Below are 14,181 nucleotides of genomic sequence, written 5' to 3'. Positions count from 1 at the left end.
ATATCGTTGTCCATGTCTGCGCTGGCCCGACCGTCCCGCATCGGACATCTGTCTCTGCCACTTTTTGTCAGTCTTACACGGAGCTGTTGATGTAAAAGTACTTACAAAAGTAACTGCACACACATGGCAGGAGCTCATTAAACAAAGAAACGGCACGAGCTGTGCAAGGTACCAGATTAGAACTTTAAGTGATATTTCCTGCGCACAAGGCAGGGACAGGGCTTTTAAATATTATTATTCTCATGTAACCGTGCACCGAATGCTCCTGCCTAATTGCTCAGTGTTTTCTCTTGTGCTTAAATTCCATGCCACATGTTATTAAAAATTGACTTTACTATATTTATTTTACTTATCTTCCCAAGCCAGGCTGGGCTTAACCCATAGATTTTGTGAATTATTAATTTTTAAAGTCAATTTGTGCTACATTTTACACTTGGATGGTGTCCAGGGAGACACTGATTTCTAGTCCAAAACCCAAGCACTAAATCCCTTTGATTCATCTTTAAAGAGTCTTAAAGCACAATCCCAACCATGTCAGAGCTAATGAATGCCTCCGACATAATGTGAAAAGCTAACAAGTACTTAGTTAATATTTAGATCCCTGCGATAAGAGAGGAAAACTACCATTTTCTGTAGATTATCTGAGCAATAACCTTGGACAATATAATTCACTTGCTTACATAACAAGAATCGGTGGTTCTCAACCTTCCTAATGCCGCGACCCTTTCATACAGTTCCTCATGTTGTGGTGACCCCCAACCATAAAACTATTTTCATTGCTACTTCATAACTGTAACTTTGCTACTGTTATGAATCGTCATGTAAATATCTGATATGCAGGATGTATTTTCATTGTTACAAATTGAACATAATTAAAGCATAGTGATTAATCACAAAAACAATATGTAATTATATATGTGTTTTCCGATGGTCTTAGGCGACCCCTGTGAAAGGGTCGTTCAACCCCCAAAGGGGTCGTGACCCACAGGTTGAGAACCACTGCTCCAGAGGATACCACCACACACTAGGCATGGATTGACTTATTAGATGCTCATGACAACTTATGAGGCAACTGCTCTTTTTATAGAAAGGGGAGAAAACTGAGATTTAACGAGGGAACTGGGCTTACAGCCCAGAGGAGTGAAGCCGACAGCCACACCTATATTTCAGTGGAGACCCAGGGACCTCGCCCAGAGTACAGAGCCCAGTGCCCTCAGCCACTGTTGATTTGCCTGGTTTCACAGCCCATTTCTCTTTGAATCCTTCCACTGCTCCAGAGCTGCTTACCTACAACACTGCCTGATCTATTCTCTCAGACAGGGGGCTACTGGGGATTTTGTGCAAAGAATATTTTCTGCTTTTGAACGTTTTTGAATGTATAGACATAGTAGCTTTAAAGAAAAAATGGAGAGCTCTCTTAAAACAAAAGTCAAGCCCCAAACGCATAAAGTTAAAGCTCAAATGGAATTTAGATTTGCATGTATAGAATTTTAACGTTCATTTGTTCAGCGAGCACTTCTATTCGCAACAAACCTTGGCCAATCAGCCCTCGGTGAGAGCAACCAGGCTGTGAAATACAGAGGCACCAGGGTCCGGACAAGACACTCAGTCTGCTCATGAAGATAAACCCTTCCAAGCAGGCAATTTTGGAAGGAACTATTTGTAATCAAAGTCTATAGGCAGAGGGTTTAATAAACTGTGCATTGTGGCACATGGCTTCTCAGAGGCTAATATTCATTGTGAACATGTGGGTGTGATGGTACATTTGCCCGAAATACTTCGGCTCATGGAGTCTCGTTAGTGGAGATCTCTGTGGAGGCTGGGTGTCAGCAAATTGCTAATCCCTCCACCCCTCAGCTTTCTTATTAATGAAAAGGAAGATTATAATAGTGGCTGCCCTGGCCGGTGTCTTAGTTGGTTGGAACATTGCCCCATACAGTAAAAGGTGATGGGTTTGATTCCCAGTCAGGGCACATACCTAGGTTATGGGTTTGATCCCAGGTCAGGGCATGTGCAGGAGGCAACTAATCAATGTTTCTCTCTCTCTCTCTCTCTCTCTCTCTCTCTCTCTCTCTCTCTCTCTCTCTTCCTCTCTCTAAAACCAATAAAAAAGCATTCCCTTGGGTAAGGATCAATAGTAATTAATAATAGCACCTAACTCATAAAGTTGTCAGGATTATTGGTTGAGGTATACATGAAAATCGATGCTTTATACCTTTTTTGTGAGACATAGTCAATATGCAATAAATATTGGCGCTGATGAGCACTGTGCCTGTCACAGACATGGAGCACCATGAAATGTGCTCTCTCTCATCAGCTACTAACTACACTATGTCACCCCAAGGGCTCTGAGCCACAGCTGGGGGCAGGGGGGAGGCATTCTTCAAGAGATGCAGGAGAGCCCTAACCGGTTTGGCTCAGTGGATAGAGCGTCAGCCTGCGGACTGAAAGGTCCCAGGTTCGATTCCGGTTAAAGGCATGTACCTTGGTTATGGGCACATCTGCAGTAGGGGGTGCCCTCTGCAGGTGTTCCTCTCCCTTCCTCTCTGTAAGAAAAAATCAATAAAATATATTTTTTTAAAAAAGGAGAGAGATTCAGGAGAGGCGGGTGGAGCTCAGCATCCCCTGCTGGGCTCCAACACCAGAAATGCAGTGTATGATGCTTCTGCCTGAGATTTAATTTAATTTGGGCTAAAAGGGAGGTAGGGCTTTGCTGCTTAAACAAGTCACATATTCTTAAATGATTTAAACAAAAAGAACCACTAAGAAATATCTGCTCTGGGGGATTAATCCACTTCTTCCTTGGTGATGGGGGCCATGGTCCTAACTACATTTTGTTCCATCTCACATCTCACAGCTGTCACCACGTTGCCTTTGGGGGTCTGCTCAGCACCCCTTGGGGAGCATGGATTCCCCTGAAATGATGAGAGGCTCTCTCAGTGACCGGAGCCAGGTGCTGGGCTCTGCGTAGCGTTAGTAACTCACAGTGAGGCCAAGAGAGTGTGCCCCTGAGCACTGTGGCCATGGGAAGGGGGTACAGTGATGTGCTTTCACCATCAGCACAGGTGGCAAAAGAGGAGTCAGCTCTCTGAAACATACATGGGTCCCCACCACCCCACCACATGGCGCTCTCCGTGGCCGCTCCCACCCTGGCGCACCATGCACCGGGGACACTGAGAAAGGCCAGCAAGGCAATGACACCCAGCAAATGAGCAGCTTGGTCTTTGCAGAGTTGCTCACCGTCTTGACACTCCAGGGAAGACAGCTCCCTGCCCTGGGACCCAGACCCACAGCCCCCATTATCACTCCTGATGCGCATCACAGTGAGGCAGGGCCCACCAGACACACTCAGAAACGCGTCCCCAGAACCTTGACAGGCCCCGGGAAGGCTCTTCAGCTGCGCTCTCTCCGTGCGAATCTTTCAAGTTTTAATACAACCCTCCCCGGGCGGCGGCTTTCTGCACAGCCACGCTCCAAGGCAGCTCCAGGCAACACTCTGTTCCTGTCAAGGAAAGGACCTTCCTCTTGTTCATCCTCTCTTTGGACCAAAACACTTATGTTTTAATTAAATAAAACATAGGGCCCTCTAGACCTGTCGTCAAGAAGACACTGATGGTGCCCTGTGTTGTGTGGCTCAGTTGGTTGGAGCACCATCCTGTGCACCAGAAGGTCATCAGTTCAATTCCCAGTCAGGGCACATACCTAGGTTGTGGGTTCCTTCTGGTTGGGGCATGTACAGGAGACAACCAGTGGATGTTTCTCCCTCACATCTCTCTCTCTCTCTCTCTCTCTCTCTCTCTCTCTCTCTCTCTCTCTCTCCCTCTCTCTCCCTCTCCCCCTACCTCCCTCTCTAAAATCAAAATTAAAACTTACCTTTTCTAAAAAGAAGACACTGATAGAGCCTGAGCCCGTTGGCTGGAAGGTAGTTCTCATCCTGGTAGGCCTCCAGCTTCCAAGCTTGGAAAAGAGGATGAGGCCTCCGGATTTCTGTGAGCCCCAGGGGTGGCCAGCACCCCGACACCTGAGTCATCACCGTCTTTGACTGACATCACTGTGACAGCAGCTCTACAAACACACCCAAGGCACCGTGTGCGCCACCTACCAGTGTGTCAGGGACTGGGGTAGGGGGGAGGAGAGGGGAGACAGGGCCATCCTTGTGATGCAGACAATATGACACCCGCCCTGTCAAAGGTGTGTGTACGGTGCTGAGGAGCCAGGGGAGGCACATAATACTGCATGAAAAGGAAAAGCACGTAGGGAGGAAAATAAAGCGAGAGGAAATGCGCCCATGGCTTGTGGAGCGGCTCTGTCACAACTCTGTGAACGCCTCCACCATCTCCAGACGCGGCTGCTGTGAAGCCCTTGCGTTCTTGTGATACTCTGAGCTTCTCAAACCGGCTTCTCATTCCAGCTTGGCCCAAGTGGCCGCATAGGTCTATTCATTCCGGCATGAATAATCCACAAATAAAGGCAGGATTGGAAGATCATGGCCCCTACTGGCTGCAGGAATAAAAGATCTTTTAAAAATCACATGGCAATTTCCAGGATAGTAGCCAGACTAAGCAATGATTCCTACATCTTCATTTGAGGTTCCAGCCTTCATCCAGCACAGGTCAGATGATGAACCAAACAGACTTTCTCAGGTGGGGCAGTAGTCAGGACACGGTCCTTTCTCACCAACTGACCTGTTAGCAAGTTCATCCTTTTGTATCTACTTGTCCTTTGGACATTAAGTGACTCAGGGAGACAGTTAATTCCCATTTTACAAATGAGGGAAATGAAGCCCATAAAAAAAGTGTGAACGTTTTAGTAACAAGGGCTTCTGTGAGGGGATATCCTGGTTGCTGGTGTCAAACACGGGTGGTGGCTCATGGGACTGGTGAGTGTGTGCAGGCTGAAGGCAGAGCCCCACCCCCCACCAACAGCCTTTCTCTGGCCTAAGCCCCTTTGTTTCACGTGAGCCAGGCACAGTGGCCTGAAGGTCCCAGGCTCTCCCACAGCTATGGGGCATCAGCTCCAGACTCACAACCTCACTCCCAAATTCAGTGAAGAAGGGGCTGCTTTTGCCCATCAGCAAAATAAATCTTGGGTCCCACGCTCATCGGCCTGAATGGAGCCAGGTGCCCACACGTAAAACAGCCCCCAGGCGAGGAGCATGGCCTCACGGGCATGGGCCCCTTGTCACGCTGCACCCCCACTTAGAAAAGCCTGCTCTTGGCTTAATGCTCTGCTGCTGCCCTCTTGAAACTCTTAATGATTTTTGAACAAGGAACCCCACCTTTTCATTTTGCACTGGGCTCAACAAACCCGGTGGTCTGTTCTGGCCAGGAGGGAGAGGTTGTGCTGATCAGGCCATCAGGGCCCCCTTGGAGCTGAGAGGGGGTCGGTCTCACCCAACCAGTAAACCAAGAGTCAGAAATGTGTGTCCCCAAGGACATGGAGGTTCTGCTGGCTGAAAGGAAATAGGTGCTGAATGAAAAGACAGCATAGCCCCCGGAAGTGGGAGCCCATATGGTGATTCTTAAATGTGAGCCTTTTCCTCTGTGTTAGCCTGTTTCCGCAGATTTCTATATACGATGAATACAGTTTATACCTAATGGTTAATGCAAAACACACAACAATAGTAGAATCATTTTCAGGTTTGTGTGGGTGCTAGCCCTTGTGCCCAAATCTGCATTGCATGGCTGCTAGGGGAAGCATGTCCCAACCTTAAACAGACTAAAGTGTCTGTTCTGGAGAGAAGGAACATCCTCTGTTCTGTGTTCTGCTGCCCCCCAAACCCCTGCCAAGCATACAGAGCAGCACCAGGCACGTAGTAGGCTCTCCACAAATACACATGGAGTGGCTGTTGGTGAATGAGCCACTCACAATTAAGACTTGAGACCCCCTGACCATACCATCTGCACATGTACTCCCCTTTTAGTACCAAATACAAAGTTATTTAGGCTCCATCCACTGCCCCTCATGCTAAGCTCAGATGCACGGGAGTGTCTCCACTGCCGGACTTGGGACATTCCCGCAGGGCGGTGCCCAGGACACGGGGCGAGGCCTGCCACCACCCATCTGGCAGCACTCTGTGACAAGCATGCGCCAAGGTCATGAGAGAGGCTGTTTTCTCACTGAATCCTGGAGAATTTCAAGTTATATGAGCATGTCACATATTACAGGCCCTCGGTGGTGAGGTTTGGCCTCCCACAGTCCCACCAGTTAGAGCGAGGCCCCAAACCCTCCTGGTACCCATGGGGCTTGGTGCCCTTTCTCATTACAGCTCATACTCTTTCTGAATGATTACCTTGCTGAAAAGTTGAAAACTGGAGAACCAAGGACCCTCCCCTGGCTGCCCCCCTCCAACCACATGTCAGTCACCTCCCTTCCGGGGCCTCTCCCTGCCTTTGAAGTGGGAGGATGCTGCTGGCCTGGCCACGGTCAGGGCTGGTAGACACTCTGTCTGTGAGACACGGGCGGTCTCCAGCAGGGCCTAGGATCCTAGCAGAGTGCGAGGTTAATTCTAACATTACCATCGGGAGAGAAAGGTGCTGTGGTTACGGTTGGTGCCTGCCAGGTGTTCCTGGAGCTCACCAATCATTCAATTATTGTCAGAGCCCCAAATGTAGAAGCTTTCCATTGCAGAAGTGATGATCTGAAATCACCCTTACTCCTGTTTTTTTAAATATATTTTTACTGATTCAGAGAGGAAGGGAGAGGGAGAGAGAGAAACATCAATGATGAGAGAGAATCATTGATCATCTGCCTCCCGCACAGCTCCTACTGGAGATCGAGCCCACAACCCGGGCATGTGCCCAGACAAGGAATCGAACTCGCAACCTCCTGGCCGACACTCCTGTTTTTAAGCATCATCCCAGGCCAGACCAGACTGGGCCCTCCCTCCCACACTCCCGCTCCTCCGCTACCCCAACCACCCATCCCCCAACTAGTTAGTCTCTAGAGCGTTCATTTTAGAGGGTCTGACTCCAAAAACAAAATGCATCCTCTGGCAAATTAAAACCATCCATTTGCCACATCTTATTACCAATCCATGTGGAATGCAAAGGAGCATAAAAAATGGGCCTTTCGGTGCTGAGGAAGGCTTCCATTTAATCCCGGGCGCCAGGCCACGGAGAAAACTCACAGCACTGTGTGCGTCTCTCCCAGACAGAGGTGCGGTGTGCGGGCCGGTAATAACTCAGGGTGTTTTATCACTGTGTGTCCTCAGGCTGGGCATCAGATGGGGAAAACACTCTTGAAACAAAATTAAATAGTTTTAGATCTAATTTTACCAGGCTGAACTAGGTTGCAGATTGATTTTCAGGGAATCTAATAGAGAACAGTTGCCGGTCGTACAGAAAAATCCATCCACCACTGCTTTCTACTCACTCTCCTGTTCAGGAGAAGTAATAAGAGCCTCACATTTTACAAGGCTGTGTGTTTCGCCCTGTAAACCGCCTTTCATTCTGAAGGCACCTGACCGGCCTCCGAGGCAGGACTGCTCAAACGCCCGCTGATACTGGGAACTGGGGCCAGCCTCGCTGTCGTCCCCTCCAATGGAGAAGTCTACAGGGTCTGCCTAGGGGCCTCCCGTCTCTCCATCCCAGTCTCGCCGTCATCCCTGTCTCACCAGCCCGAGTTCCTGCCGGGCTGATCTGCGCCCACGTCCCGCATCTCTGGCAGCGGTCACCTCTGCCTGGCACATGCCACACGCACTCTTTTCCATTCGTTTTCCCCTCTTTCCAAACCGGCTAGGTTCGCTGCTCTTACTCTTCCCCATCCTTCAGAGCCAACAGAACCAGAGGCGGAAGGCGCTGTGGTGCTGGCCTTTCCGTGTGCCGTGACCATGGCCACTCTACCCGCACGTCGTCAGTTCCTGGGCACAAACGCAGCTGCCTTCGAGGGTGCACCCCCTCTTCATATGGTGCTCCCTAAGGGCAGACACCCACCTGCTTCTCTCTTTGTTTTTTATTTTATCATCACGTTCGGTCCTGATTACATGACAGGGATGGGTCTTATCTGGTGAGTCATTTCCCCAGTTTTCTCAGTGACAGTGTTCAGGCTGGTGCACCTCCAAACAACGTCACAAAACCTTCGAACACGTGAAAGCTGATTTACAGTCAATCCTGGGGCACGGCTTATCCATCCACACAGCAGCGAGGTGGCAACCCCCTTCTGTGAGGCGGGGTGAGGTGCCGCTCCTTGACCAGAGTTCATCAGAGAGAAGGGACATGCTGCGTCGCGGTGAACACTGGGAGTGAAGGGAAAGGACGTGGCTGACCCACGTTCTGTCCAAATCCCATTCACTGATGCCCTCCGCCTGTGACATGGTCCCATCTGCAAATGGCAGGTCTTCTGCACCCTCAGGTGGTGGCGTCTTAGCAAAAGGGAGGCCAGTGTCCCCTCTCTTCCGATTCTAAGGGTGAAGGAGCCGTCTGAGCACAGACGGAGCTCTCCCAGTAGCCCCCTTCTGCTCCTCAACGGCAACCAGCATCCTCTGAACCCTTAGAAGACGCGGACACTCACACCTGGTGAAGGGACTCTGAGACTGCGTTCAGGAGGTTGGGACTTTTTGTCGTGTTTGCTGACTGGCGGCCACCTCCAGCAAAACAGTCACCTGAAACCAATGACTGCGGACCTTCTGAATTCATTTGAATCATTTTTCCTGTGTCTCGCATGTTTCATTTATTTATTTGGGGAACAGTCTCGGGCCTGTGCTGAGTGCTAAATCTGCACTGGGGTCTGAGGGAAGATTTTCCGGGGAAATTGTGCTCGGCGGGCATTCCCGGCTTAGCTAGCAGACTGTCCCTGGTTCTGCAGTAACTTGCTCCCCATTGAGTCCCCGTAGATAGCAGCCTGCTTTTCTGGGAGCAAGACTCGTGCAGGCTCTGCTGCTGACGCAGGGGAGAACGTGTTTCTTCCCCTGGTGTAGACATGGGCTTTCGTATAAACTAGGACACAGACCAGCTCCCAGGCCATGTGCAGGCAAGGCTTGAGGATCACAGCAAGGTGCGAAACCTCTCCCCCACTATCCCAGCGCCTGAAAGTCCACCATGAAAACTTCATTTACTCGTATTAATTGATCGTTCCATATTCTGTTTCAAATGCTCCAAGGAAAGAAATGGCAAGTGAATATGTTTTGTGGTTGTTTTACCTGCATTCCAGAACTGGGTTCTGAAGGGTTTTAGGGAAAGCAAGGAAGGTTAGCCTGGCACATGAGGCTGGGAGACTCATGGAGGGGACTCTAGTCCGCTCTGCAGGGGAGGGAGGAGACTGCTCATCCTACTGGGAGACACAGTCAGCACAAAGAGGCGGAGTGTTTAACACATGAGACGGAAGAGACCCAGAAACCAATTTGCTTGATTCAAGGTGAAATGTTTCCAGTGGCATTCATTCAGTCATTCAGAAAACATTTTTGAGCACCAACCATGTGCCAGGCAGTGTTGCAGACACTGGGGATACGGCAGCAACAGTGAAAGTGGACAGAACACCCTGTACATGTAAAGTCTGTCAGGAGAGGTGGACAGTCAGACAAGTCTGACACATTTCACTGAAAATGATGATACAGGCTGTGCAGAAAAGAGGGCAAGAACAGGCAGTTCTAGGTTCTTCTGTGCTGGGTCCTGGGGCACAATAAGTGCTCATGCATCTTTGTTGAATAAACAAATGATGGAATGAATGAATGACAGGCTGTTTCCACTCTGGGTCCCAGTAGCCAAAACTGACCAGGGAGCATACTTGACATGATGGATATGCACCAGCGTGGCACAGAGGCCAACATGGATTGGGGGCCAGGAGTGAGGGGGTCTTCTCAACATTCTGGAGGACCTTGTGTTTGCCAACACGTGTGAAGCCACCACATATGACTATCATAGACCATCACATGCATGGAAACAACAGAGGGTTGTTAATCTTATGGTCAGCCTTAGGTCAGCCTCTGGGAAGATAATCTAGCAACATTATCTTTGAGATGGGCTGCATGAATAAACCAGTCTGTTAGGGAGCTTAACAATAATGAATATTATTTTCACACTTTAGCCAGGAGTTCCATTCTAAAGGGAAATAATTCAGACTTGCCAGTTCAGAGGCTAACACTTTGATCTGCTCTCTAAACAATGACTTATGTGCCGAGTGTTCTATTTTTGTTATAGGGCATCTAATTCACATAAGAGATGAGAAATTAGCAAATTTTATACGCTATTGAAGAACACATTAGTGCTGACAATGGGCCTAGACAAAGTCAGCGGGGTACAGGGTAACCTGCCGAAGGCTCTATAATATATTACTTCTAGTTGTCAAATGAGCTCAAGTCAATACCTTAACCAATAAAAGCAATGTTAGAAAATAAAATAAAGGCAGCACTACTAGTAGATCCAATGGCCCTCAGAAATGCTAGAGGACATAAACATCACTGCAAACCTCACAAGTTGAAGAGAATGATTATATCCTATGAGATGTGGGAGGTTAGTCATCATGATCATCAATCACTGCTCACTGTACCGAGTATGTGTCACATGTCAGGCACATACTGTGTCACTTCCCCATCACATTTAATTCTCACAGAGCCCTGTGATGATGACGATGACAATGACGATGATGATGATGATGATGATGATGATGATATATAATAGATAAGAGATTATTACAGAACCCATATGAGAGCAGCTGTGGAAAGAGCAAGGTGAGGAAGTAGGAAATGGCAGGAGGAACACTGCCGGAAGTTGGTCCATCCTTGCTGCTTGACACAGTCACTGCAGGGAAGAAACATCTGCACAGCATATGTTTCAAAGGACCTGGCGTATATGGCATACTGTTCTTAATATGTTTGCTCACCTTCTTGACGCTATGTGTTTTAACCAAGGTCACCTCTCCGAGAAAGGTTATTTCCCCAGGTAAGGATTTTTCCCTGAAGTTAGGGAGGGAATAAAACCCCTTAACTAAGTGCCAGGAGGGTAGTTAATCACTTTAACTACGAACAATCATGCTTAAGCTACATAATCTTTACTCCCTGGAATGGAGATAAGAAACACCCTAACCTTTGGAATAGAAATTGACAGGATTAAAATCAACTGGTATAAATACAGACGTAACAAGACAATAAAGAACAGAACCTGGCTGGAGATCCTGGACAGAACCTGACTAGAGAACCTGGCTAGGCTGCTGATCAACTGAACTCTGTCTCTGTGTCATTCCTTCTTCGCCGACTCTGTCCACACCTTTGGGGACCCCTGGACCTGCTGGGGCTGGACCCCAACAATTTGCCACAATGTATGACGCAGATGAGGATGAGTACTGCCGGAAGCCGGTCCAGAACCTGGATGGTCGCAAGATGACGGCACTGAAGGAGGATCAGAGCTACAGGCTGTCGTTTGGGCGGGTGAGCAATAGCAGCAAGGTGTCCATGTTTCACGTGTGCCATGGAGACAGCATTCACACGTGAAGCTCACCGACAGTGCCCTGAGAGCCTTTGAGACCTACCGCGCCAGCCAGGATTCTGTTTCACTGAGACCATCAATTCGATTTCAAGGAAGCCAAGGGCACATCTCCATCCCCCAGCCGGACTGCCCCTCAGAGGCTCGGATCTTCTCCTTCTACCTCTCCAACATCGGCCGTGACAGCCCCCAGGGCAGTTTTGACTGCATCCAGCAGTACTTCTCCAGCTATGGGAATGTACGCCTGGACTGCCTGGGTAGCATCCAGGACAAAATCACAGTGTGTGCCACCAACGACTCTTACCAGAAGGCACGGCAGAGCATGGCACAACCCGAGGAGGAGACATGGAGTAGGGGTGCCATCGTCATCAAGCCCGGAGGCCACTACCTGGGCAAGAAGGTTCAGTTTAGGAAACCAGCCCCACCGGTGACGATTACTGTGCCCTCCCAGAAGTGGGTGACCCCCATCAACCTGGCAAATGTCCTCAAGAAAAGAGGTGTTAGCGGGGGCATTGGGGTATCTCAGAGGCCTTTCCGTGACTGGGTGCTACATCTTCTGGCACTGAGGCCCTACCGGAAGGCTGAACTGTTGCTGCAGCTACAGAAGGATGGCCTGGCGCAGGCAGACAAGGACACACTGGCCAGCCTCCTCCAACAGGTGGCCAACATGAATACCAAGGATGGTACTTGCACACTGAAGGACTGTGTGTACAAGGATGTGCAAAAGGACTGGCCTGGCTACTCAGAGGGGGACCAGCAGCTGCTAAAGCACATGCTTATCAGAAAGCTGTGCCAGCCACAGAGTGCAGGTGGCCTCCCTGGAGACCATGCTGCCGCCAGCCCTCCAAGAGAGCGTGGGAGCTCAGTCTCACCCCCCCAGAAACGTCCTCAGCCTCCTGTTTTCATTGACCCCCGGGCCAAGAAACGAAGGATATCGCACTTCATCCAGAGAGCTCAGTCCGCCGCCAATGGGAAATTGAATGTGCCCCATGGCCAGGAGGCCCTACTGCCCACCCTTGGCCCACTGGCGGGCGCTGATGCCCACCTACCCCCACGGCTGGATCCTCCGAGGGCACATGACGCTCTGGCTGATGTCAGCATTGACCTGGGCCACAGTGGCCGGGACTGTGATCACTGGGAAATGGCCACACCAGCCCAAACTTCCTGCCTTAGCCTTCCCCTGCTGAAGGACTGTGCCCAGCCCAGCAGGCCCCACAGTGGCTCGTCTCGCGGCAAGTCCAAGAAGTCCAACAAGCACAAGGACAAGGATAGGGCAGCTGGGGACAGGCATCGAGCCAGGCCGCCAGAACTTGTGTCTGGCTCCCTTGGAGCCCTGCCAGTCAACCTGGGTTTAAATGGGACCTGCAACGGCTCAAGCATCCCCACATCAACCTCAGAGACACCAGACTACTTTCTAAAATATGCCACTATCTCCTCCTCAGAGCAGCGCCAGAGCTACAAGAATGACTTCAACGCCCAGTACAGTGAGTACCGAGACCTGCACGTCTGCATTGAGCCCAGCTCCTGCAGCTCTCCCAGGGCTCCGAGGAGTACAGACTACTCATGGGCAGATTTTACAGGAATATCGCAAAATCAAAAAAACCAGTACCAACTACAGCCAGGAGAAGCACCGGTGGGAGTACCTGCACAGCAAGCTGGCCCACATCAAGAGGCTCATTGCTGAGTATGACCAACGGCAGCTGCAGCCTTGGCCCTAGCCTAGCCCCAGCCATAAGGCAGGAGCTTGCCCTCCCTGGATTGACCCTTCTGGTTGGCAAGGGAGCTGGGGCTTTGGGGGTGGGGAGAGCTAAAAAAAAGCGGGAAATTTTTATTTAACAAAATAAACATGAGGAAGACACGTTAAAAAAAAAAAAAAGAAAGAAAAGAGAGAACCTGGCTGGAGATCCTAGCTACAGAACCTGGCTAGAGAGAACCTGACTATGATGATCACCTGAGCGCTGCCTCCATGTCATTCATTCTTCGCCGACTCCGTCCACACCTTGGGGAACCCTTGGACATGCTGGGGCTGGACCCCAACAGAACACTCTGGAGACCCACTTCACTTATGGCAAGAGGAAAACAGGTGAGTCAGAATGACTCAAGGGTTTCAATTCAGCCCCCTGTGTGGATGGCATTAAATGGATCAGAGAAACACTGGGCAGGTTAGTTCTTGACAGGAGATACCCATTCAGTTTTGAGCGAATGGACTCAGAAATGCCTCTAAAGCAGTGGTTCTCAACCTGTGGGTCGCGACCCCTTTGGGGGTCGAACGACCCTTTCACAGGGGTCGCCTAAGACCATTCGGAAAATACATATATAACTACATATTGTTTTTGTGATTAATCACTATGCTTTAATTATGTTCGATTTGTAACAATGAAATTGGGGGTCACCACAACATGAGGAACTGTATTAAAGGGTCATGGCATTAGGAAGGTTGAGAACCACTGCTTCTAAAGCAATCCAGTACAATATCTTGGAGGAAGTGAGGAATTTGGATTTCAAATTGCAAGGGAGTTAGAGATTCAGGCGTCCAGTTGCCTTCAGGCTACCTACCTCCAAAGAAGACCTTTGTTAGTAAGTAGGATGGCCTTATGCTTCACCGTCCAAACTGGGACACTCCTACTCATCATTACACCAGATTTACAGGGACAAACTGGGCTGGCCAGGGCACACTGGGCAGCCTGGCACAGAGTATCTGGATAAGGAAGAGCGGCAGCAAAGCTATGGAGATGCTGCTCACAACAGCCTCGCCCTCACTATG

At 49.7% G+C, this 14,181-nt stretch overlaps 2 protein-coding genes across 3 annotated transcripts in view; both read left to right on the top strand.

Moving 5' to 3' along the window:
* The window catches only part of ADARB2 (adenosine deaminase RNA specific B2 (inactive)), a gene marked incomplete at its 3' end in the record, with an annotated part of 435,311 nt that overhangs the window by 271,177 nt on the left and 149,953 nt on the right, over nt 1-14,181 (top strand). The window lies entirely within an intron of this gene.
* On the top strand, nt 11,312-13,250 carry LOC308524223 (RNA polymerase II elongation factor ELL-like). Its single transcript, XM_081098441.1, is given in 4 exon segments — nt 11,312-11,416; nt 11,419-12,931; nt 12,934-12,968; nt 12,974-13,250. Coding segments are annotated over 4 exon segments (1,812 nt in total). The 5' UTR covers nt 11,312-11,314; the 3' UTR covers nt 13,136-13,250.

This window comes from Myotis nattereri (assembly GCF_964212035.1).
Source record: "Myotis nattereri genome assembly, chromosome: 1".
NCBI classification, from domain to species: domain Eukaryota; kingdom Metazoa; phylum Chordata; class Mammalia; order Chiroptera; family Vespertilionidae; genus Myotis; species Myotis nattereri.
This window is presented reverse-complemented; position numbering and strand designations above follow the sequence as displayed.